Source organism: Cervus elaphus, chromosome 24, assembly GCF_910594005.1.
Source record: "Cervus elaphus chromosome 24, mCerEla1.1, whole genome shotgun sequence".
Classification (NCBI taxonomy): Eukaryota; Metazoa; Chordata; class Mammalia; order Artiodactyla; family Cervidae; genus Cervus; species Cervus elaphus.
The window spans coordinates 59,167,865-59,195,306 of record NC_057838.1 but is presented as its reverse complement, the minus strand read 5'-3'; the positions used below and the strand labels follow the sequence as shown (position 1 = coordinate 59,195,306).

Below are 27,442 nucleotides of genomic sequence, written 5' to 3'. Positions count from 1 at the left end.
CACTTTCGCACATTGGAGAAGGAAATGGCAACCCACTCCAGTGTTCTTGCCTGGAGAATCCCAGGGATGGGGGAGCCTGGTTGGCTGCCGTCTATGGGATCACACAGAGTCGGACACGACTGAAGTGACTTAGCAGCAGCAGCAGCAGGGGACTAGAAAGGGAACATTTTATTATTTTATGTATGTGTGTAATTTTCAAAAAACGTATACAGTCCCACATATACTAATCAAAACTTTTATTTTATAAAAGCTACTTGCTAGATGGGCATTATACCTTATTAAACAACAAATATGTGATATGCAATTATACATTTAAAATAAGGGAAGACAATCGATATCTTGATGTATAAGAAGACAAATTTCAGGAGACAAATCTGTCCAACATAACTGAAAGGATCTGGACGTTATTACTTAAAAATTGCTGAATTAGAAAAGGTATTAGTGTTTAACAGATGTTTCCGCTGATGGAAAAATAAATCTTAAAAAAAAAACCCCAGTCTTCAAAAACATATTGATTTACAAGGCCAAAATATCTCCTACTTTCAATTATTATATACCATGGTCCATATTAAATGGAAATAAAATGTTAAATTACATTAATATGCAAAAAAAGGAATTCAGTTGCTCAGGTACTATATATAACTTCATATCTTTAAATCTACTCCCAGAATTATAAAAAAATAATTTATCAACTGCTACTTAAAGTTATTAATAGTAAAAAGTAATATCACTGGATGTATCATTTTTTCCCCTATTGCTTTTATCACTATAGTATAATATGGAACTTCTAATCCAGTATGTTTTGTCTCAGTATTCAAGCTCATAAGTACCTTAAAAAAATAGTTCTAGGTATCAAGTTGGTTTAAGGCTCAGTAAACAGTAATCAAACAAATGTCTTAAAATAGATTTTTTTCCTCATAAAGAGAATAAGATAGCCAAGGTTTGTTTTTTCTTTTGTAAGCTTGCTTCAATATTACTGTTTTGTCCAATTTTTTCTAGATAAAAAGCCAACAAGATAAAAGGATGGTGAGTGGCCTCCAATCATTGTTATAGATTTGTTTGTATTTGTTTAAGCCAAAAACCTTTATAAATAGTTTTATTCTGGCAGCATATTAGATAAATTCTCAAAAGTTCACATTTTCTTCAAAAAATTTTAACTGGCGAGCCTTCACACTGTAAGTCACATACTTTTCACCCATATGCTCCTGCAAATGTACCTATTTGGGAAACATAAAAAAAAAAAAATCAGTATACAGTAGAAAAAATATTTCTATAGTCTTAAAAGGGGTATTCTAAGCACAATACCAAGGTGGAAACCTTATGGGAGAATACATAGCTATAGTTATGTTTACATAAAAATGTAAAACATCAAGATATCAAAAAATAAAGTCATAAGAAATACAAGATACAAGGACATTGTACATTAACAAAAGGATCAATACAGCAGGAAGATATAATAATTATAAGCAATTGTGTACCTAATAACAGATGATCAAAATATATGATGCCAAACTTCACAGAATTAAAGGAAAAAGTAGTTCTACAAATAATAGTTGGAAACTTCAATACACACTCTCAGTAATGGACAGGACAACCAGACAGAAGATAAGAAAACAGAAGACTTGAAAAATGAAAAAACAAACTAGATGTGACATATAAGAAACATTCTACCCAATAATAATAGGATACACATTCTTCTCAAGTGCACAAGAAACATTTTCCAGTAGAGACATATATAGTAGGCCACAAATTATGTCTCAATAGATTAAAAAAACAGATATACATACAAAGTACCTTCTCTGACCAAAACAGGATGAAGTTAGAAACCCATAACAGAAGGAAACTAGAAAACTCACTCATTTATGGAAATTAAACAACACACTCCAGTGCACCAAAAGAAAAAAAAATCACAAAGGAAACTTAAGATATTTAGAGACAAATAAAAATGAGCATATATCAAAACTTATGAGATGCACCAAAAGCAGTGCTAAGGGAGTAATTTATAGCTGTAAATGCTTATGTTAAAAAAGAAAAAAGATTTCAAGTTAACGACCTAACTTTATAACCTAAAGTAGTAGAAAAAGAACAAATTAAACCTAAAACTAGCCAAAGGAAGGAAATAATAAAGATTAGAGCTGAGAACGATATAACAGAGAACAGAAAATTAGAGAAAAATCAAAACAAAAAGTTGGTTCTCAGAAGATGAACAAAATTGACAAACCTTTAACTATACTAAGGGGAAAAAAACAAGACTCAAATTATTAAAATCTGAAATGGATTTGGGATATTACCACCACTCTAATGAAAAGAAATGAAAAGGATTCTAAGGGAATACTATGAACAACTGTACACCAACAAGTTGCATAATCTAGATAAAATGGATAAATTCCAAGAAACATAAAACCTATCGAAACTGAATCACGAAGAAATAGAAAATATGAATATACCGTAACTAGCAAGGAAACTGAACCAGTAATCTAAATCTGCTAACAAGGAAAGGTGCTGGAACTTTGCTGCTGAATTCTGCCAAACATGTGGACAGGAACTATTTTCAGTCCTCAAATTCTTCTGAGAGTTAAGGAGGAGGGAACACTTTCTGGCTCATTCAGGAGGCCAGCATTGCCCTGGTGCTAGGGCCAGACAGGGGGACTATAGGAAAAGAAAAATATAAATGTATATCCCTTATGACCATAGATGCAAAAATCTTCAACAAAATACTAGATGATTAAGATGTTCATGAGAGATACTGGTTTTATGTTTCTTTCTAAGTGTCCTTGTTGGGTTTTGACATCACAGTTTTGGTTTTCTGGAGAACTGGAAAATGTCCCTTCTTTTTCTGTTTTCTAAAGAATTTGTGTAGGACTTGTGTTATTTCTTCCTTAGATGATTGGAAGAATTCACCAGCAAAGCCATCGGGGCCTGAAGTTTTCTTTACAGGCGAGTTTTACTGTTTCTAGATGCTACGTTTAGGCTTTGTATCAAGGCTTAGTTAAATTCATAGACACAGATGTTAAAAAGGTGGATCCCAGGAGCTGGCAGGAAGGGAAAATGGGGAGTTCCTGCTTAACTGGTACAGAGTTTCAGTTTTGCAAAATGAAAGAAGTTCTAGAAATGGATGGGTAATGTTTGCACAATTATGTAAAACATACTTAAGGCCATTGAGTTCAGTTCAGTCCCTCAGTCGTGTCTGACTCTTTGCGACCCCATGGACTGCAGCAGTGAACCAAATACTTAAAAATGGTTAAAATGCTAAATTTTAAGTTACATGTATTTTACTATAATTAAAAAACCAGCATGTGTATAAAACACTGTTGAACCTATAAAATAGAGAAATGTAACATATTTATGGAAATTAAACAACAGACTCCTAAACAACCAACCTTATAGAAATAAAAAAGATTTAAAAGGATTTCTATTAATAATTGCCAATTATGGATAATTTAGTTGCAATGGACAAATTCCTAGAAAGACACAAATTTTAGAAACAGAAGAACAATCTGAATATAATAAGGCATTGAATTCACTAACAAAAAACTTCTCACAAAGAAAAGCCCAAGGACTTCCCTGGTGGTCCAGTAGTTAAGACTCCATCCACAATGCCAATGCAAGGTGTGAGGGTTCGATCCCTGGTTGGGGAACTAAGATCCCACATGCTGTGCAAGATGGCCAAAAGATTTACACACACACACACACACACACACACACACACACACACACGTGACTAAACACTAAACACATTATGTGTTTAGTCACTCAGTCGTGTCAGACTCTTTGCGACCCCATAGACTGTAGCCCACCAGGCTCCTCTTGGAATTCTCCTCCGTGGAAATTCTCCAGGCAAGAATACTGGAGTGGGTTGCCATGCCCTCCTCTAGGGGATCTTCCCAACCCAGGGATCAAACCCAGGTTTCCCGCACTGCAGGCAGATTCTTTACCATCTGAGCCACCTGGGAAGCCCATATATATATTCATATATATAAGAAAAGCCCAGGCCCAGATCCCAGATACTTTCATTGGTGAATTCTATCACAAACATTTCAAAAAGAATTAATACCAGTTCTTCACTAATTCTCCCCCCAAAAGATGAGGGAACACTCTCCAACTCATTCTGAGGCGAGTGTTGCCCTGATAACAAAACCAATAAAAAATATCACAAGGAAAGAAAACTGAAGACCAAGATCAGTATCATGTGAACACCAACACAAAAACGCTCAACAAAATACTAGAAACATGACTCCAGCAACATCTAAGAAGCAGTGTAGACCATGACCAAGTGGGATTTATCTCAGGAATATAAGGATGGTTTAACATCCCAAAACAAATTAATGTAACACACCACATTAAAAAAAAAACCAAAAACCACAAACACGATCACCTAAATAGAAAACATTTGACAAACCTAACATCTTTTCATGATAAAAACACTCAGCAAACCAGAAATAGAAGGGATCTTCACCCCAAAAATATAAAATAAAGAACATAGAGAATAAAACAAAATTAAATTAAAATAAAATCCTTAAAAAAAAGGGGGACCTTCTTCAACCTGAAAAAGAATATCTAAAAACTGATAGTGAACATCATAATTAATAAAGACTGCTGCATCTAAGATCAGAAACAAGATAAGGATGTTTACTCTCACCACTTCTATTCAACATTGTACTGGAGGTTCTAGCCAGGGCAATATGATTCAGCAATTTCCACCCCTAGGAAGATACCCAAGAAAAATGAAAACATATGTCCACACAAAAACTTGTACACAGATGTTCGTAACATTATTCATAATAGCCAATAAGTGGAAACAATCTAACTGTCCATCACGGGTGAACAGATAAACAAATGTGGCACAGCCATGTTCAGCCATATAAAAGAATGAGTTTTCCATGTGCTACAACATGGATGAATCTTGAAAACATATGCTAAATGAAAGAAATCAATCACAAAAGACCACATAGCTTTTTACAATTCTACTTAAATGAAGTGTCCAGAATAGGCAAATCTACAGAGAGAAATAATTGTGGTTGTTTAGAGGTGACCGGCCTAGAAGACAATGGGGAATGACTATCAGTGGGTACAGGGGCTCTTCTGGGAGTAATTAAATGTTCTAACATTGATTGTGGTGTTAAATGGGTAAAATGCATGGTATGTTAATTATAATCCAAAGACCAGCAAAAAAATTCCATAACATAAGCAGCTGACACAGCTAAAGTTTGGACACTCACCTCTCTTTCCAATTCATCCTCCTCTTCCAAAATATCATACACCTGCTCTAAAAGCTGAATCCCCAGGCCCCGAATTACATCAGCTCTTAAGACTTCAACTATTCTTCTGATTTTTTCAGAACCTGGCATGACAGCTAAAAAGCAACAACAACAAAAGGGAAAAATAAACTTTCACCACTTCAACAAGAACACAATGATTTTTTAAAAAAATCTTGTCATGTTAAGATTCTTTTCACTTTGACAAGAGTTTGGTTTAATGACTTCATGTATTTTTCTTAACTGAACTTATGCTTCATATCTCATTACCATCTCCTAAAACTAAAAACTGCAATTGTCTAATTTGAAGAAAATCCACATGAAAAATTCCAAACATGTATTTATTTACATTTATTGTTAAAAATAAAATTTCATGCAACTTTTCAGGAATGCAACTATTACATAAAATAAGATATATTTTTATGGACATATTCAAAGAAAATAATTTTTTTAAAAATTTGCAAACATTAGATCCTTAGTTTGATACATTTCTCCAGTAAACATATGCTCTCCAGTTTGGTGTAAAACAATAAACTGACCACCTGAAGGTAGCTCTTTAAAATGGAGTTCCTCTGCCTCTTCTGTAACTTTCCCATGAAGTATTAGCGTGTCCCGATACTTCCGATGAAGTTTAAATTCTGACACTGGATCTGGTACTAGGAGATCTTCATAGCTCTCTTTAGAGTCCAACTTCAGAGTCTGAGTCATCAATTGTACCAAGTCAGTCATTTCATTTGTATGACCTTTACTGGGAAGAAAATTTAAAAAAAAAACTGCTTCATGATAATTTTTCACTGAAAATTAAGAAGTTTGGCTTCCCAATGAACAAGTAAGTTCTTACAGACAGACCCCTTTACAAATAAGTATAAACTCTGGACAAAATACAAAAATTAACTATGAGGGAAATGGAGAATGTATAAAATTTACAAACAGATTCTGGAGGGGAGTTAATACTTTTAGCCTAAGGACAGGCCATAGGGAGCTAAAGTACAAAAGAAAACCCAGTCTTTCTTACCTGCAGAACCACATACCAGAGTTCAAGACACCACGGCCACTAGAACGTGAATAAGGATTCTTGGAAAGGACAGAGCCAGAAAGAGAAGGCCCCAGTTTCTGTGTATAAATTCTGCCCAACTATTTCTAAGTACTTTAACTACATACAAGCACAAAGCTCAAGAATATTTAAAGAAATATAAAAATATCAGCACCGAATGGGATAAAATGAACAATGTCTGGAATCGAGTCAAGAATACCAGATATGCAAAGCAGGAAAACAGCACACAATTGTGAAGAAAAAAAATCAGTTAAAAGAAACAGATCCAAAAGTGACACAAGTGACAATTAGTAAACAAAGGACATTAAAGAGGTTATTAAAAACGTATTCCACATGACCAACATAGAGGAAGCATTAGCATGTTAAGGAAAGGCAATGAAGATATAAATAAGACCCAAACTGAACTACAAATGATAAGTACAATGTGTTGGATACATCGGATGGGATTAACAAATTAGACACTGCAGAAGAAAAGATGAGTAAACTTAAAGAGAAAGCAACAGAATCTATAAAAAATGGAGCAGATGGGAATTCCTGGCAGTCCAGTGGTCAGGACACTGCTTTCACTGCCAGGGGTGCAGGTTCAATCCCTGGCCAGGGAACTTAGATCCCACAAGCCAACAGCATGACCAAAAAAAAAGGGGGTGGGGGGGTGGTACGGGGGACAGAGAAAAAAAGCCTAAAAATAAAATGAACATCATCAGTGAGCTGTGGGATAACTTTCAGTTCCGTTCAGTTCAGTTGCTCAGTCGTGTCTGCCTCTTTGTGACCCCAAGGACTGCAGCATGCGAGGCCTCCCTGTCCATCGCCAACTCTAGTATACATGCAGGATCCTCAGGAGGGGGTCCAAAAAAATATTTGAAGAAATAATGGCCAAACCGATGAAAATAATGGCCAAATTGATAAAAACTAAACCCACGGATCTAAAAAGACATTTTATAAGAACTCTGAATGAAAATCAGATGTGTTCACTGAAAGAGAACTTTAGTCCCAGCATATACCAAAAACCATTTACAACATTATTAACGACGGTACTATAGGTCTGAATGCTGTTATAAATGTACATTTAAAATGAATTTACAAACAAATGGGACTTAAGCAAACTTATAAGCTTTTGCACAGCAAAGGAAACCATAAAAAAAGAAGAAAAGATAACCTACAGATTGGGGGGAAATATTTGCAAACAATGTGACCAACAAGGGATTAATTTCCAAAATACATAAAGAGCTCATACAATTCAATAACAACAACAACAACAACAAAACCCAATAGAAAAATGGGTAGAAGACCAAAATAGACATTTCTTTAAAGAAGGGATACAGATGGTCAACAGGCATATGAAGAGATGTTCATCATTGCTAATTACTACCGAAACACAAATCAAAACTGTGATACCACCTAACACCAGTCAGAATGGCCATCATTAAAAAGTCTACATACAGTAAATGTTGGAGAGGGTGTAGAGAAAAGGGAACTCTTAAACCATTGGTAGGAACGTAAACTGGGACAGGCACTGTGGAAAATGGTATGGAGGTTCCTCAACAAACTAAAAATAGAGTTGCCATATGATCCAACAATCCCACTCCTAGGCATATACCTAGACAAAACTCTATTTCAAAAAGATACATGTACCCTTATGTTCAGAGCAGCACTGTTTACAATAGCCAAGGCATGGAAACAATCTAGAAGTCCACTGAGAGATGAACAGAAAAAGAAGATGTGAGATAGTTGCTGAGCCATTAAAAAGAATGAAATAATGCCATCTGAAGCAATATAAATGGCTTATCATACTAAGTGAAGTAAGTCAAAAGAGAAAGACAAATACATATGATATCACTTACTTGTGAAACCTAAACTATGACACAAATGACCATACCTATGAAAGAGAAACAGACTCAAAGACAGAGAGAACAGACTTGTGGTTGCCACAGGGGCAGGCGGTGTGGGAGGGAAGGACTAGGGACTTGAGATTAGCAGATGTAAACTATTATATATAGGATGGATATTTAGGAAGGATTACTACTGTCTAGCACAGGAAACTATAGTCTATTCCTGTGGTAAACCATAGTGGGAAAGAATATGAAAAAGAATATACATATGTATAACTGAGTGACTTTGCTGTACGTCAGAAATTAACAGAATATTGTAAATTAACTATACATCAATAAAAAATGTTTTAGTTAAAAATAAAATGAATTCAAATAGAACCAATTTATGAAGGGAGATAAAAAGATAAGAACTTACCCTTCCCTGGAATCCCCATCTGATTTATCAGTTGAACTTGTAGAAGAACTTAACTCATCCTCTGAGAGACAATGGGTGAGTTTTCTTTCCTATTAATGTTTGGAAAAACAAAATTTCACATGACAACACAACCAGAATGTAATACATGAAATAGTCTTAGATGCAATGTCTAGACACAATGTGCACCTAGGTTCAATAACAGTAGACTACTGGACATAAAAATTGAAGTTACTTTACCAAATCATGTCCTAGTTCACCCATGAAGTTCATAAGCGAACCCTAAAGAACATCAAGGTGAAGTTTTATAAGTTCCTGGAAAATCTCAGCTATGAAAAAACTTCCTTTTCAGAGGAGAGGGGACAAACAATTCTGGTGTTTCAACTTCTAAGCAGAGGGCTGGTACCATAAGGAATGTTAGTAATTTAAACAAGACAGAATGCCACTTAAATTAAAAGTAACCTCAGTTTGCTCACATATGAGACTCTTTGTTAAATGCTTAAAAGGATTACCAGATATAATTATACACAAATGTTACAACTTTGGAAAATAGAGAGGACTATCTTAATTAATGAAACAACTAAATCATAGACTATTGTTAAAGGAAAAAAAATCATTAAAGGACAGGAAGTTTCCTTTTTTAAAAAAAATTATATGCTCCTAGAAATAATGTCAAAAACTGGAATACAGAATATTGAATAATTGTTCTCAGGGTATGAAGTATCACACAGAAAAGTGAATGTGGGTTGAACACCTTGCAATTACACATTCTGCCACCAGATGGTGCTCCTATATCATCCCTGGGCCAAAAACTAAGGTATTTCAACACAAACGGGAAACAAAGGAAGAATCAGCTAGCGAGACTAAAATCTGGCCAGGTCGTTTGGTATATTAACACAGCAGTATAGGCAAAGTGTTGCCAAGTAGAAGCCATTTGGAAGTATTATTTAAAAGACTACCTAAGAAAAAAAATAAAAAAATAAAAGACTACCTAAGAAAGATATTAACTAGGCTGCCAGGTGTTTACAAGAGTGCCTGAAAAATTCAAACCCTTAATGAAGCAAAATAAATTATTTTAATTACAACTGATCAGTTTTTTTCCTTATTAGAGGAAGTGTGAAAGATGTAACTTAAGTAGCACTGTTCCAGAAATAGAGCTGGCACATATGAGGTTTACCATATTAGGCTTGCCAGATGTAGACATGTCCACCTTTTCCCTTGGGCCTATGTAATGTACCTGAGCATCACTGCAGTCGGAAGATGACCTTCGAGCAGGGCTGAGGTGGCCTTCCTGTGGTTTCGCTGGTCCCACTGGACCCAGAGCAGCTCTCCTCACTGTAGGGCCTGAAAAAGTGACCACCCCCAGCAGTTCTTTGTGGTGGACTGGCCTCAACAAGAGAGCGCTTTGTACTGGGGTATGGAAGACACCCCAGCAAGGGCCAACCTAAAGGAACTCAGACAGCATATTCATCATCATTCTGGTGCTGGGGACACCTCAGCTCAAATCTCAGCTCCAAGTCTACGAATGCCGTGACCTTGGACAAGTTACTTAACCCCTCTGACCCTCAGTCTCCTCAGCTGAAAAATATGAAATGAGATAATGCCCTCAAAATGCCTACCATAATGCTTGAGACACTGTCAGCATTCAATAAATGGAAACTGCTAGAATATGTTGTCTTTAGCTAACAGTAACAGGAATGATCGCAGCCCTCAGCCCAGGGCAGCACCATTCTCCTGGCTTCCTCTCTCTGTTCCTGAGAAGAGAGCACTTCTTTGACCAACAGGCTCTAAACATGAAAACAAATTAAACTCTTGCTTGATTGCTTTCCTGTCTGAAATTTCCCAGGCGTTACTGCCATTCAAAGCCCTCTTGCTCTCTTTTTAGTATCCTTCTTCCTTTTAATAACACAAGTTCCAGATCCAATACTATGCTCATTTTTTAAAAGGTTTGACAAGGAAATTTCAAAAATTCTTCTGAATTGGTTTCCCAAATGGATTACTGATACTGGAAATCCCTAACACCTCACAATCAGTCCAGTGCTATGTCTGTGAGCCACACCAACAGCCTCCAATAGATGAAGGAAACAGAATAACTTTACCTGAGGGTAAGATCTCTTCCTGTGACTGCTTCAGTCGCCTCCTCTCTCTTGCTGATAATGGTCTGTCCTTTTAAAGAAAGTTAGAGTTACTCCCATTCCTACTCACTATTCTTTTTCCTTGTTTTGGGCCATGCCATACAGCATGCAGGATCTAAGTTTCCCTGAACAGAAATCAAACCTGCACGCCCTGCATTGGACACATGGAGTCTTAACCACTGGACCACCAGGGAAGTTTTCCCTATTCACTCTTCTTATAAAACCTACAATATATGACATATCATCCAGCACTACAGGAAAAGGCACAGCACAAACCTTTAAGGAGTGTCCCTTTTTTTCACTTTTAAAAAATAAGTCATATAGGTACGTATCTTTGGCTGTGATGGGCCTTCGTTGCTGTGGGGGCTCTTCTCTAGCTGCAGGGAGTGGGGGCTACTCTCTAGTGTGTTACGCGGGCTTCTCACTGCAGAGCCTTCTCTCGTTGCAGAGCACAGGTTCTAGGGCCCACAGGCTTCGACTGTTGTGGCACAGAGGCGCACGGGCTTCAGTAGTTGTGGCACACAGGCTTAGCTGCCCCATGGCACGTGGAATCTTCCCGGACCAGGGATCGAATCCATGTCCCCCACATTGGCAGGCTGATTCTTAACCACTGAACTACTTCCGTGAAGGGAAGTCTGGAGTGTCCATTTGAAACTAGTTCACATCAGGATTACAACTACTTGCTAGGATGATCAGAGCCCTCATTTCTAGGAAGAACTCATTTGTCTAAGGGGAAATGAGAATTCTGCTTTCCTACACTCAGAATCCACTTGGTCTCCTTAATTAACTAGAAGTGACCAGCTCTGGAATGATAGAATCTGTCCAGTTCAATCAAAGCTTCTGTTGAGAATCACAAATTTGCACTTTCCAGTATGTGGCAAAAAGCAGACCTAAGATGTTTTAATATAAAATCCCACAATATAAGCAGGGTTTTTACAACCAAAAAGCTTTATAATAAGGTTTTTTAAAAAATCCAACATATACTCTCACAAACCTTTGATGATGCTATCTCACTGCCCCTCGAACTGTTCACAGATCCAGTGACCACTCTACTTTGGTTTTCAGCATCTTTTTGTGTTGATGTGTATTCCACTTTTCCAACAGTGGGAAGAGAAGGCAAAAGGCAAGGTGGAGTCTCTTTGAACTTAAATAATTAACAAAGAGGGAGTGATTATAAATTTCATATATTATCCACCTGCAAAGGTCCCCCAAATACATTTATGTATTTGTCAGTGATTCCCTCTCAGAACTTAAAACACTGAATTTTGGGGGGAAAGAAACTCAGCCAAAAGTGAATGACCACTTAAGAAACTATATAGAGAGGGTGCCTGTGAAAGTTACTTTCAGAAATGAGAGGGTGACATGATCTTATGCAGAAGTTGAGGGAGAAACTATTCATTAACATGACATAGGAGGAATCAGAGACTTATCTTTGTCGGCCTGTTTCTTTAACTCTCAAAATGAACTGTTCACCCTTGCTGGAGAAGGTAAAATTCTTACTTTGCTTCCAACTCACTGACATTTAATAATTAATACTTGGCATTTCTACCTTTCTCCATATGTTCCTCAGATTCTGTATGTACCTTTTTGGCACATTATTCTAAATAGAAATGGAGCTTCCTAAAATCTGTTTCACAAGCAGCAGCACAGTGACTCATTCCAAAGAGATCTCTGCTGACCTGTCCCTTTTCCCCACTGTGCTCAGCAGGTTCTCTTTTCTTCTGCCGCCGCTGTCGAGACTGGGAAGGTTCAGACCCAGAGCTGTGTGGCTGTAAAGCTGGGTGGATTCTACCCTGTTTTCCTGTAACACATTCACCAGCAACTTGATCCTTAAAAATAGGAAAATGAAATAAACAAACAAACAAAAAACCAAAGTAGAATAGTGAAACAGTCTTTTGAACTCCTAAATGGCCAAACCCTCCATATCTATTTTTAAAATTAAAAATGAAAGCAGGAACTGTCTTTCTCAAAATGAATGCTTATTTTCAGTGTCGATAGGCAAAGACAAAATGTTGGCATCAGTTATCTCTGTATTCTGGGTTTTCTTCTCTTTTCCCAAATAAAAATAATTTTTTCAGTTAAATTACTCAGATTGTTATAACCTGAAACTTCTGATGTTCAATTTAGTTTTTAAAAAATCTTTTTATAACTTTTAATAGGTTTTCTATTCAGGAAACTAACAAATGTTTTTAATATACACATACTTCCCAAGTAAACATTAGTTATGTGGATGTCCTCTGTAAACACCAGGAAAACACCATGAATTTGGATTTAGATGGAGTCACGTCTCCCTGAACCTCTGTTTCCTCATCTACAAATGGGTACAATGCTTCACACTGATCATGTGAATATTGGAGGATTACAGAAGACTGGGCACTATAGTACTTAAGACCATATCTAGCACATATTAGATGCTCAGAAATTAGGAGCAATTTCTAGCAGTAGTAAAGATAAATTAACTTTTAAATTATAAAGATCACCAAGGACTTGGTATTTTATTTGGATAGCTGGTTTGAGAAACCAAACATTAAAATAAAATAGCTTCTTAACATTAATTTTTAACTATCAGAATATCTAAGTTTTCAAGAAGATAGACACTGGTAATCAAATGTCATTTAATCAACACATTTTAATCAAAAAGCCCACTCTGTGGTAAATTTTAGAAAGAAAAAGGAACAATGTGATATGCTAGCTAAATATGTGTTAGTTGCTCAGTTGGGTCTGACTCTTAGTGACCCTATGGACTGTAGACCACCAGGCTCCTCTGTCCATGGAATTCTCTGGGCAAGAATACTGGAGTGGGTAGTCATTCACTTCTCCAGGCGATCTTCCCAACCTAGGGATCAAACCACGGTTTCCTGCATTGCAGGCAGATTCTTTACCGTTTGAGCCAACAGGGCCCAGATAATAAAAAATGAGTAATTTAATTCTTAAAAGTGAAATAAATGTTTCTCTGCTAGTATTAAGTGTAGAATATTTAAAGCTTACACATACAAGAATAACTTCAAGCCAATTAAGGAGTTTTTCCATGAAATCCAATTGGTCTTGAAAAAAAGTCTTCCACTGTTATCAACAACAATACAATAATAAGAACAACAAAAAAGAAATGCCAGACATGAAATTCTATCAAACAAAACAAAAAAACCCTGGCCTCTAAAGCCTGATGTAAGAAATACATTTATCAGGAACAAAACAAGGATATCAGTTCTTATCACTTCTATTCAACAATGTACTAGAGGTTCTAGCCAGGGCAATTAGATAAGAAAAAAGGAAGTAAGAAATACAGATTAAAAAGGAAAAAGGAAAAAGGATCTCAATTTGTAGATGATGTGATATTGTGTTCAGAAAATTCTAAGAAATACATTATTAAAAGGTTATTAAACCAATAAATGAGTTAAGCAAGGCTATAGAATAAAAATGTAATATATATAAAAATTAATATTTCTGTACCAAGCAATGTACACTATGAAAATGAAATTATGAAAATAACTCCATTTACAATAGAATCAGAATTTAACAAAAAAAGTACAAGACTGGGACTTTCCTGGTGACCCAATGGTTCAAAGTCTGCCTTGCAGTTCAGGGTTCAATCGCTAATCAGGGAACTAAGATCCCACATTCTGGCTTTCTTTCTACCCAGAGTTATCCATTCACTTGGAAGACTAAAGACAAATGATGCAGAAATAGGAAAAAAACACACTAATGGAGAATTGCAAGTACCCTATACCAGGGCAAAGAAGGGATCTAAGAATTCCTCAGGTCCTATCCTTTGGTTCTGTTACATTTAAACTCTTACATGGAAATAACAGATTTTCCTAAAAGCACAAGAACACAATCCATATCTTTGTAACTGCACTGTTCAGTCCTCTCTCTGAAACCAACACCTTGTGCATGTCACTCACCTGGTCTTTTGGTGAATTTTGGTCTTTGTTTAGGGGCTGCAGAGGCTTCATTGGGTCATTCCTTTCTCCAGTAACATGGTGAGAGGATGATGTGGGAATTCGGTCTCCAGGTAAAGCACTGGATTTACTGTTCTCCTGCAACATCTCCTTCACTTGAGAAATATTACATTTACCTTCCAGTTCATTAGAGGCATCTAGGTGTCGTGGTGGATTCTCTTGAACTAAGCCGTCATTCATTGAGTTCCTCCTCTCTGTAGGTAAGATGTCAATATTCACCCTACTGATTGTGGCTAGTGAGTCTGCAGTATTGCTTATGTCTGGTTTGTAGGTATGGTCTTTCGGACTTGTGGGTACCTTCAAGGGGCCAATGACTACAGGTTTCTCCTGGAACAAACATTTGTCTTCACCCTGAGTGAAAATATGCTTCCAAGTTATTATATACACCATATAAAAAATTTAACTCAAAATGGTGCTGCAAGTTCCTCAGAAGTTAAACATGGAATAATCATAAGGCCCAACAATCCCACTCCAAGGTATATGCCCCGAGAACTAAAAGTATGAACTCAAACAGGTATCTCTACACCAATGTTTATAGCAGCAGTATTCACAATGGCAAAAAAATGAAACAATTCAAATGGCCATTAGAAGGTGAATGATTCAATAAATATGGTGTATATGTATAATGGAATATTATAAAGTCATAGAAAGGAATGAAGTTCTGATAACATGCTACAATATGAATAATCTTTGAAAACTTGCTAAGTGGAATAAACTAGGAGCTAGACACAGAGGAAGAAATGTGTATGATTCCCATTTATAGGAGGCACCTATATAAATAGGCAAATTCAGAGACAGAAAGTAGGTTTCTGTCTGCCAGGGTTACCAGAGTCTGGGAGTAGGAGCAACAGGGAGCAACACATTACACCTTAATGGGTACAGAGTTTCTGTTTGGAATGCTGAAAGGTTTTGGAAGATGTGGTGAACGGCAGCACAACATAGTGAATGTAATTAAGACTACTGAATTGTATGCTTTAAAATGGTACAAAATGAAATTAATTGGTTAAAAATGGTATAAATGGCAAATTTTACATTACATATGCAGGAAGCACGGGTTCAATCCCTGGGTTGGGAAAATCCCCTGGAGAAGGAAATAGCAACTCACTTGAGTATTCTTGCCTGGGAAATCCCATGGACAGAGGAGCCTGGTGGGCTACAGTCCATGGGGTCACAAATAGTTGGACACAACTTAGCAACTAAACAACAAATATTTTATAATAATACGAAATTGTGAGTGAATCAATATGTAAATATATAAGAGCTAAAACTATAAAAATCCTATAAGAAAAAACAGGCATATATCTTCATGACCTTGGATTTGGCAAGGGATTCTTAGATATGAGTATGGGCAACAAAAGAAAAAAACAAATATGTTAGACTTCATCAAAATTGAAAACATTTGTGCATAAGAGGATATTATCAAGATAGCGAAAGGACAACCTACAGAATAGAAGGAAATATTTCTAAATCATATATCTGATGAGGGTCTAGTATCCATACTATAGAAAGAACTCATAGGACTCAACCATAAAAAAAAAATCCAATTAAAAAATGGGCAAAGGACTTAATAGGTATTTCTCCAAAGAAGGCTTTCAAATAGCCAAAAAGTTCTATATCATTAGTCAAGGGCAAATCAAAATTACAATAACATACCACTTCACATCCACTAGGATGGCTAGAATTGGAAAAATAGAAAATAACAAGACTTCATGAAGTTGAAGAGAAATTGGATTTCTCAGGAATTGCTGATAAAAATGTGAAATGTAACACTAAGGAAAAACAGTATGGTCATTCCTCAAAAAGTTAAACATCGGATTACCATATGACCCAGCAATTCCTTTCCTAGATATTATACCCAAAAGAATGAAAAATAGATACTCAAACAAATATTGTACACAAGTGTTCACAGCAATAGCCAAAAGATGAAAACAACCCAATATCTACCAATGAATGAATGGATAAACAAATTGTGGTATACAAATACAATGGAGTATTACTCAGACATAAAAATAAATGAAGTATTGATAGATGCTACCTGGATGACCCTCAAAAACATGCTAAGTGAATGAAGCCAGACACAAAAGTTTACATATTGTATGATTCCATTTATATGAAATATTCAGAACAGGCAAACCCGTACAAACAGAAAACACACTGGTGTTTTACAGGGACTGGACAGAGGAGGGAAGGAGCAGTGACAACTTAATGGGTATGGGATTTCCTTCCGGGGTGCCAAAACAGTTTTAGAACGAGACAGAGGTGATGGCTACACAGTACTGTGAATACAATGAATGCAATTAACTGTTCACTGTAAAATGGTCAGCTTTATTTTATATAAATTTCACCTCGATTAAAAAAACCTTCTTAAAATTATTACAGCACTGACTTCACAAACATTTTATTAATAATAGGCATTTGATTACTTCCCCAGTATTCCTTCTTTACACTATAAAATTGACAGAAATCTAATGAAAATTAATCATTTCACATAGAGTAACTAGCTTAGGTAACCTATAATTTTAATAATTTCTAGAACACATATCCTTTAAAAAGAGACATACCATTACATATGTCTTGGAGCTCTCAGAAGAGTGTGGTTGAGGGGGAACTACTTCATGACTTAATTCAGCCTTTCCAGGAACCACTGCAGCCACAGGCTTGGATTTAGAGTCACCATTTTTAATATTATTTTTGGAGGTTTTTCTTTATGAGGAAGAAAGAAGAAAAAGTTATTATTAATACAATGAAGTTTAAAGGTTTCCATATATGTGAGGAAATGTGCATACATGTTACAACTCCTTTACAGAACTTCTCCTTTTTTTTTTTTCTTCTTTTCTTTTTTGGCCACACCACACAGCTTGCAAGATCTTAGTTCCCCGACAAGGGATAGAACGTGGGCCTCCTGCAGTGGACGTCTGGAATCCTAACCACTGGACTGCCAGGGAATTCCCATATAACTGCTCCTTTTATGGAGAAGAGTCTCCTAAAAACAGGGAGCATTCAACAAAACACTTGACCAGTAATCTCCAAAAACAATGAAGGTCATGAAAAACAAAGAAACTAAGAAACTGTCAGAGACCCAAGTTGACTAAAGAGAAACGAGGAGTAATATGGTATGTTGGACTGGATCCTGAAGCAAAAAGAAGGACATTAGTAGAAAAACTGGTGAAAGCCAAATAAAGTCTGTAGTTTAGTCAACAACAGGTATTGATGTTTTCTTAGTTCTGACAAATGTACCATGGTAATATAAGATGTTGATAGGGGAAACTGAGTGAGGCTTATATAGAAACACTCTGCTTTATCTCTGCAACTTTTCTGTGAACATAACATTGTTCTAAAATTTTACTTCTATGAAAAATTGCCTCACAATTAGAAATACCAGGATTATTTTCATCTTCAAGTTTCACGTTTGTAATAACACACAACTGCTTTGCCAAGTTTAAAAGTAAAAATGATTGGTATACTGAGCCTTGACTTGCAGAATAAATGTTTACAGGAATAATATCCCCAGCTGTTTTACAATGGAGCTAAACCTTTGGAGAATTCAAGGAGAGCATGAAGACCAAAGGTACAGAAGGCCAAAGGTCTGCAGGTGGTAAATAATAGGCAATGTAAATAAAAATATGACCCTCCTTTATTTCCTGGGGCCTCTCTAACTGCCTCCCAATTAGCAAGTCAAAAGGCAGAGACTGTGAAGGTCTTGTCCAGCTCTAAGTCTTAGATCCTGGAACAGCTATTTAGCGAAGGTAGGACCTGCAGGTCAAAGAATTCTATAGGAGTGAAGAAGGAACCTTATAAAAGCCCTATGAAATTTGAGTACTATTTTTTAAATGTGACTATTATGTTACACAGCATATAATGTAACAGGCTTCTTAGATGATCTGTCATTTTAATATGATTTGTAAAACATACATCCTTTTAAAGGACTCATACTCAATATGCCTCGGAACTCTCAGAGGAACCTGAAAGTGATTCCTCCAATGATTTTCCAGATTTCTGAGTTTACCAATTAAGCAAATCTCAACACTTGTTCTAATCATGCAATTCTACTTCATGTTTTTAAAAAACTCACCATAAATTCTCACACATGAAAATTATAAAAACCACCCTCTTTTATTCCATCTATTTAGCCCCAGCTATTTGCAAGGGAAATATCTTACGCCTTCGTGGCCTCCAGAAACAAGGATATTTGGCGCTTTATGTAAGGCTGTCTCAAGATGCTCCTCACAGAAGGTCTTTCTTCAGGTCTTTTGCTCAGCATAGTTCTTATCAGCTCTGCCAGCTCTGGGCTGTAATCTTTTGGCATCGGTGGCAGCTACAAAGAGAAATCAAACCACAAGGATGACTAACAGTCTTAAGAAAAGTAAAAGATGGTAGAGATTTCCCAAAGTACATTTTTTAAAATCATTATCCACAGGAACAGAAAATAACCAGCATATTAGTTTACAGGAAGCTGACCTGGCATCTTGGTTATAACAGCAAGTTGAACGATTATAAAACTTATCTTTCAAACCAGCAATTCCATTTGAGGACTGTCTCCTTTATAAACAAGAGCATGAGTTCCTAAAGATTTAGATATCCACTTCAGTGTTGTTCTTGTAGTAGTCAATGACTAGAAACAACGTAAATGGCCATCCATAGGGAACTTGGGGAATAGAGTATGGGGTGTGTGTGTGTGTGTGTGTGTGTGTGTGTGTGTGTGAGACATAAATGGCCGTGTGTGTGTGTGTGTGTGTGTGTGTGAGAGAGAGACATAAATGGCCGTGTGTGTGTGTGTGTGTGTGTGTGTGAGAGAGAGACATAAATGGCCGTGTGTGTGTGTGTGTGTGTGTGTGTGTGTGTGAGAGAGAGACATAAATGGCCGTGTGTGTGTGTGTGTGTGTGTGTGAGACATAAATGGCCATCCATAGGGTACTTGGGGAATAGAGTATGGGGTGTGTGTGTGTGTGTGTGTGTGCATGCACGCACGCACGTGCGCTCAGCCATGTCCAACTCTTTGCGACCCCACATACTGTAGCCCACCAGGCTCCTCTGTCCATGGGACTTCCCAGGCAAGAATATTGCAGTGAGTTGCCATTTCCTACTCCAGGGAATCTTCCAGATCCAGAGATTAAACCTGCGTCTCTTGCATCTCCTGCATTGGCAGGTGGATTCTTCACCACGAGTGCCACCTGGGAAGTCCCATACCCTCCTAATAAAATACCAGGTACCCTTTAAAAAAATAAAAGACTTACAGATACCAACCTGGAAAGATGTCCCTCATATGGTAAGTCAGAAAAGCAGGTTGTGTATAACAGTGTGTGTAGCCTGATTTCACTTCAGTTACTTTTTTAAACATACACACTCAGAGGAAAGTCTGTATAAAGACAGGGAAAGCCAGGAAGGCTATGCAACAAATGGTCATCAATGGTTCTCTCCAAGGAATGGAAATGGATGACAACAGAGAGGAATTTCACCCCTTTCCTTTTTGGTTAAGTAGTGGAATTATTAAGTAGTGGAAATAAAAAGCAAGTTTTACTTTTTATGTGTTTTTTTATTTTTTTTTTCAAATTAAAACATTAAATGTGTCTTGGTGTAATATTAAAATCAGTAAGTGATTCACAGCCTCAAAACTTAAAGGTGTGTGGACGCCTGACACTGCAGACAGCAACCAGTTTCATGAAATTCATATATAAAATTTGTCACTCTAGCATCTATCATACACAGTGTTTTCTGCAATTTTTAAACTAGTTGCTGGTGATTGTGATGATTATCAAAGGAACAACAAGTTCAGACAGAGCAGATTCATTGTAAATGGGGTTCATTTAACCATAAGGTACTTAGGAGACACTACCAATAGCCTCAGGGCATCTGCACATCCTAAGGCTATAAGGCTGTGGTTTTCAAGAAGCTAATTCTTCAGAGCCACTCAGCCACCTTAAGTTAATATCAAGGAAAGATCAGTTCCTTCTCCTATAGTTCGACCTTCCCCACACATGGGACCCACCATTCTTAACTATACACCCAATTATACCTTTTACCAGTAGCTACTTTCAAAGTTAGGTTAAATTAACCTTGCTCCATATATTAAAAAAAATTAGTTCCAAAATATTCTTTACCTTTCCTTCAATAATCCGATAAACTAAAGAATTCATGTCTTTTGCATTGAAAGCATGCTTCAGGGTGGCCATTTCATAAACACAGCATCCCAGAGCCCAAACATCAGACTAGGAAAAAAAAAAAATTAGTAAATGGTGAAATATCAGAATGCCTTATTTACATTTTCATCTTTAAAAAAAAAAAAAAGACATTTTCCTTAAAGTAATTCACAGAGAATTCTTCTGACTTAATATTCTGATGGATTCTAAAATTATGAATACTGCCCTAGAGACACGGTGAGCTGGCAGAAACAGCCCAATCCTACCTTGTAGTTGTAGGGTTTGTTCGAAAACAATTCAGGGCTCATATAGTACGGTGTGCCAATGAGGGTGCTAGCCATGTCACAGTGGTTCTCAAGCACTCGGGCAATTCCGAGGTCACCCACTTTGATGATATTTGTTCTTGTCAGGAAGACATTTTGGGTTTTTAGATCTCGGTGGAGGATGTGTTTTTCATGTAAATACTGAAGAAAAAGAACATTGCATTCAATATAAATACACTTGTCAACTTATTTTGACTTCTTATATACCACCAACAATTGTGTGTGTAAGTTAAACAGCCTTAGTTACCCACACATCAAAACACTATTCTTTATAGTCGCTAAACAAAAGGTCTAATTTACAACTTCTCAAAGTAAGAAATTAAGTTCTATGCATTAATTGGCCCAACTTCCTTCACAATTGTTCCCTGGGGCCTTGACAGTCATACCACCTAGCATTATATGAACCCAGTTAAAAAGCATGCTTTCAAACTGCCATTGAAGGTAGAAAGACAACTTAGACAAAGTTAAATGTGCATTCCTCTCAGGCTCATGAAATCTTCAGGCTAATAACGTTTCCAACTATAACAACATCACTTTTATTTAGAAGGAAAAAATTCATATTTAAACACAGTAAATTCTGGGCAAGCCAGACGAGTCCCAGAGTGATATTTCATGAACAGTCTCACTTTTGAAAATATGTATATTAAAACACAAACATGTTTCACATTTCTACTAACTCTGCCACAGCAGAGTTAAAGCCCAAAGCCCCACAGTTTGGGCACATTAATTAGCTCAACCACCATTCAGTATGATGCAGCTGACCAACAGATAACAAACACGATCATTCTTTGCTTTTTCTCAATTAAGGGCCCTTAAAATGGATTTTGCTATAATATTTAAACGAATAGAGAACTACCTTCCCCAGCCATCAGATAAAATCCATGTCTGCTTCAATATAGTATTTACTTATTCAGAACTATTCCAATGCTAAAGCAAGACAGACTAGGTATACGTCATAAATGGAGTTTTTAAATGTCTTCTTTTTTTTCATGAATAAATCTGGGGAATCATTTCCCTAAAATGCCCCAGCCATCCTTCTGTCACCTTGGAGCAAGTGGAATGCTCTGAGTCCCGACAGTACCTGCAGAGCCATGGCGATCTGAACAAACCACTCCACCACCTGGTTCTCAGGCAGAAGCCTCCCTTTCTGCTCTTTGAGCTTTCGGTACAGATCACCTCCTTCACAGAAGCCCATGACGATGTACAGCAAACCGTCCCCACCCTCCCACGACTCCTTGTAGGTGACAATGTTGGGGTGCTTCAGCTGAGACAAGAGCTGAGCTTCCTGTTCAGCAGCTCGCCGCTCTCGGCTGGAGGCATTTCGGAGGTTCAGCTTTTTGATGACATACTGCAAAGAAAACACATGTTTTTACAATACGGAAACAAACATACAGTATTATAGATTCAAACATATTTAAGGGGTCTCCTGAGTGTCCTCAAAAACAACCTTGTGGAGACTGCCACATAGCCTATTTATTATTCACAAAGCACTAAATTGGGGAAAACATTTGTTATCATTAATGATACTCTTTACAGGTTAGACTTAGAGCAGGGTACGGGGTCACAAAAAAATTTACACTTTCCATCTGCATTTTACAATTTCATTAGTAGCTAAAAATGAGTCTACATTAATATACCACTGAATCAATCATAAAATCTGTAGTAGAGATTCTTTAACCTCTAAGTTCCTCCTACAAAGGTGCATAGAATATGACTTGAATATACATCTGTAGACAAAATGGGTCCATGGATTGCACTAGATTCTCAAAGGGATCCATGGTCCAATAAAGCTAAAAATCACTTATCCTCAACGTCCAAAATCACTTACTTAAAAATAAAAAAATCAATGTCCTTCAGCACCTAATACATTGTCCTCGATAAACTGATATACCAAAGAATTCATTATTCAACAAACACCATAAATGTGTTTTGCAAAATGTAAACTACTGGTCAAACGTGACGTGCTATTATTTCTGCCAGTATCGCATCCTCAGCTCAAAAAATCCCCACTCCTCATTGCCCAATGAATAAATCTCTTATGCCTGCACTGGTGTTCCAGGCAGAGTGACCAGCACCTGAAACAAGGCAAAATAGGCAAGAGGACCTTATACTTAGGGGGACATCTCCTCCCAGTTTGTCTGGGGCAGTCACATTGTCCTGGTGTAATTATTAAAAGTGCCTCCTTTCAGCTTTCAAATTGTCCCAGTTTGTCCCAACACATTATATGCTCACCTTTTTTATAAACCACATTAAAGAATTGGTTCATTATCCTGAGGGTAATGGGATAAAGTGCAACATTAGAGGCACATTTTAGAATCATCACTGAGACTGTAATGAAAATGACGAACTGGAGAAGGGCAAGTATAATGGCAGGGAGGACAAGCCGGAGGCTATGGCCACAGCTTAACGAGAGAGAATGATGTCCTGGATGGGAAAGGTACCCCTGGAGATGAAAAGAGGCCAGCTGGCTTAGTGGACAGACAAATAAGGCGGTGGGAATGAGGGAAGGGAAAGGGGGATCCCAGGATGACTCCCAGGTGTCCAGCTTGGGCGACAGGATGGTTGGTGGTGCTACTCTCTGAAATGGAACAGGTTTGGAGGAAAGGTGATAAGCTGAGTTTTAAGAGCTCAGTGGTCTCCACATCAGATGGAGTATGGGGCCCTTCACTGAAAGAGAAATCATTTCAGTTCAGTCGCTCAGTTGTGTCCAACTCTTCGCGACCCCATGAACTACAGCACGCCAGGCTTTCCTGTGCATCACCAACTCCTGGAGCTTACTCAAACTCATGTCCATCGAGTTGGTGATGCAATCCAACCATCAAATCCTCTGTCGTCCCCTCTTCCTGCCTTCAATCTTTCCCAGCATCAGGGTCTTTTCAAGTGAGTCAGTTCTTCCCATCAGGTGGCCAAAGTATTGGAGTTTCAGCTTTAGCATCAGTCCTTCCAATGAATATTCAGGATTTCCTTTAAGATGGACTGGTTGGATCTCCGTGGAGTCTAAGGGACTCTCAAGAGTCTCCTCCAACACCACAGTTCAAAAGCATCAATTCTTTGATGCTCAGCTTTCTTTATAGTCCAACTCTCACATCCATAATGACTACTGAAAAAATCATAGCCTTGACTAGACGGACCTTTGTTGGCAAAGTAATGTCTCTGCTTTTTAACATGCTGTGTAGGTTGGTCGTAACTTTTCTTCCAAAGAGTAAGCGTCTTTTAATTTCATGGCTGCAATCACCATCTGCAGTGATTTTGGAGCCCCCAAAAATAAAGCCTGTCACTTTTTCCACTGTTTCCCTATCTATTTGCCATGAAGTGATGGGACCAGATGCCATGATCTTAGTTTTCTGAATGTTGAGTTTTGAGCTAACTTTTTCACTCTCCTCTTTCACTTTCATCAAGAGGCTCTTTAGTTCTTTGCTTTCTGCCATAAGGGTAGTGTCATCTGCATATCTGAGGTTATTGATATTTCTCCTGGCATTCTTGATTCCAGCCTGTGCTTCATCCAGCCTGGCATTTCTCATGACGTACTCCGCATGTAAGTTAAACAAGCAGGGTGACAATATACAGCCTTGATGTACTCCTTTCCCAATTTGGAACCAGTGTGTTGTTCCATGTTCAGCTCTAACTGTTGCTTCTTGACCTGCATACAGATTACTCAGGCGGCAGGTAAGGTGGTCTGGTAGTCTCATCTCTTTAAGAATTTCCAACAGTTTTTGGTGATTCACAAGTCAAAGGCTTTGGCATAGTCAATAAAGCAGAAATAGATGTTTTTCTGAAACTCTCTTGCTTTTTTGATGATCCAGCAGATGTTGGCAATTTGATCTCTGGTTCCTCTGCCTTTTCTAAATCCAGCGTGAACATCTGGAAGTTCACAGTTCACATACTGTTGAAGCCTGGCCTGGAGAATTTTGAGAATTACTTTGCTAGCATGTGAGATGAGTGCAAATGTGCAGTAGTTTGAGCATTCTTTGTCATTGCCTTTCTTTGGGATTGGACTGAAAACTGAAATTTTCCAGTCCTGTGGCCATTGCTGGGTTATCCAAATTTGCTGGCATATTGAGTACAGGACTTTCACAGCATCATCTTTCAGGATTTGAAATAGCTCAACTGGAATTCCATCACCTCCACTAGCTTTGCTCAGAGTGATGCTTCCTAAGGCCCACTTGACTTTGCATTCCAGGATGTCTGGCTCTAGGTGAGTGATCACACCATCTTGGTTATCTGGGTTGTGAAGATCTTTTTGTATAGCTCTGTGTATTCTTGCCACCTCTGCTTAATATCTTCTGCTTCTGTTAGGTCCATACCATTTCTGTCCTTTATTGAGCCCATCTTTGCATGAAATGTTCCCTTGGTATCTCTAATTTTCTTGAAGAGATCTCTAGTCGTTCCCATTCTATAGTTTTCCTCTGTTTCTTTGCATTGATCACTGAGGAAGGCTTTAGTTCTCCTTGCTATTCTTTGGAATTCTGCATTCAAATGGGTATATCTTTCCTTTTCTGCTTTGCCTTTCACTTCTCTTCTTTTCACAGCTATTTGTAAGGCCTCCTCAGACAACCATTTTGACTTTTTGCATCAGGAGATGGCCAGAGTGAACATCAACATTTTAGGAATCAGTGAACTAAAATGAACTGGAATGGGTCAATTTAACTCAGATAACCATTACATTTACTACTGTGGGCAAGAAACCCTTAGAAGAAATGGAGTAGCCCTCATAGTCAACTAGAGTCTGAAATGCAATACTTGGATGCAATCTCAAAAACGATCCAGAATGATCTTTGTTCGTTTCCAAGGCAAACCATTCAATATCACAGTAATCCAAGCCTATGCCCTGACCACTAACGCTGAAGAAGCTGAATTTGACCAGATCTATGAAGACCTACAAGATCTCCTAGAACTAACACCCAAAAAAGATGTCCTTTTCATTATAGGGGACTGTAATGCAAAAGTAGGAAGTCAAGAAATATCTGGAGTAACAAGCAAATTGGTCTTGGAGTACAAAACAAAGCCAGTCAAAGGCTAACAGAGTTTTGGCAAGAGAATGCACTGGACACAGCAAACACCCTCTTCCAACAACACAAGAGAAGATTCTACACATGGACATCATCAGATGGTCAACAGAGAAATCAAACTGATTATATTCTTTGCAGCCAAAAATGGAGAAGCTCTATATAGTCAGCAAAAACAAGACCGAGCTGATCGTGGCTCAGATCATGAACTTCTTATTGCCAAATGCAGACTAAATTAAAGAAATAGGGAAAACCACTAGACCATTCAGGTATGACCTAAATCAAACCCCCTACAATAAAGAGTGGAAGTCACAAATAGATTCAAAGTGTTAGATCTGATAGACAAGACAGCCTGAAGAACTATCGACAGAGGTTTGTGACATTGTACAGGAGGCAGGGATCAAGACCATCCCCAAGAAAAAGAAATGCAAAAAGGCAAAATGGCTGTCTGAAGAGGCCTTACAAATAGCTGCGAAAAGAAGAAAGAGGAATACTTGCCAGGAATACTTGCCTTTAGGTCCTAGGAATGGATGCTCTCACGGAACTAGAGTGGGGGGAAAGTGTGCAGATTAAGAAAGCCAACTACGACTACAAAGAGAATGCCAGGGAGTTCGGGGCGCATATGACAGGAAGGGCTGTCCTAGCCTTGATGGTCTGGGACGATTTTCCTGAGGAAATACCATCCGAGGTGCGAGGTGCGTCCCCTTCACACAAGCGGAGCTCAGCCCTTGGACGGCGCCTTCGGCGAATCCCTGTCTGCCCCCTTCCCTAGCCGGGCCCCAACTCCGCCGACCTGCCTGCCGTCCCGCCGGTGCCTCACAAGCGTCACCTCCCCGTAGCTGCCTCTGCCCACGACACGGAGGTAGCAGTAGGCTGTCAGGGGCATGATCCTGGCGCGGACCCACAGCCGGGATGCGGCGGCAGAGGCGGGCGGGGCGGCGAGCGGCGGCGGGAGACTCCGCTCATGCCCGAGAGGATGTGGTACCCGCGGCCGCTGAGGCGCCCTGGTCCGGGCGCCAGAGCTGAGGCCCGACCCACCGCGACGCCGCTGCCATAGCGATCCCAGAGGGTGCAGCCCTGCGCATGCTCTGCGGCCTGGAGGACCTACCACAGAACTGAGGCGACTAGCGGCTAGAGCGACCGCGCCAGATCTGCGCGCGCACCCTCTGCCTCAGTTCTACTGAGGAACTTCCGGGTTGCCTACAACAATAGAATCACAAAAGCTTCCTGTTAGTGAGCGTTTGTTTGCTTTAAAAGCTTTGCAGGTATTCCCTCCACAAATACATATTTACTGACTGCTTGCCCTGTGCCATGCCAAAGAAGTCCCTGCCT

General features: G+C 38.3%; 1 protein-coding gene across 3 annotated transcripts; it reads right to left on the bottom strand.

Moving 5' to 3' along the window:
• Positions 1–221: 221 nt before the first annotated feature.
• Positions 222–27,225, bottom strand: NEK4 (NIMA related kinase 4). Of its 3 annotated transcripts, none has more exons than XM_043886083.1 (15): positions 26,904–27,225; positions 22,186–22,452; positions 21,048–21,245; positions 20,743–20,850; positions 18,805–18,959; positions 17,206–17,347; positions 14,588–14,995; positions 12,365–12,514; positions 11,680–11,829; positions 10,650–10,716; positions 9,788–9,894; positions 8,554–8,642; positions 5,795–6,003; positions 5,220–5,353; positions 222–1,217 (listed from the first exon to the last, which is right to left on the bottom strand). In XM_043886083.1, exons 1-15 carry the CDS (start codon positions 26,994–26,996, stop codon positions 1,125–1,127), a joined length of 2,370 nt encoding a protein of 789 aa, XP_043742018.1. In that variant the 5' UTR covers positions 26,997–27,225; the 3' UTR covers positions 222–1,124. The 3 variants fall into 3 exon arrangements, with proteins under 3 accessions (XP_043742018.1, XP_043742019.1, XP_043742020.1); XM_043886084.1 differs by having other exon boundaries at positions 5,798–6,003; positions 26,904–27,195; XM_043886085.1 differs by having other exon boundaries at positions 26,908–27,032.
• Positions 27,226–27,442: the final 217 nt, after the last annotated feature.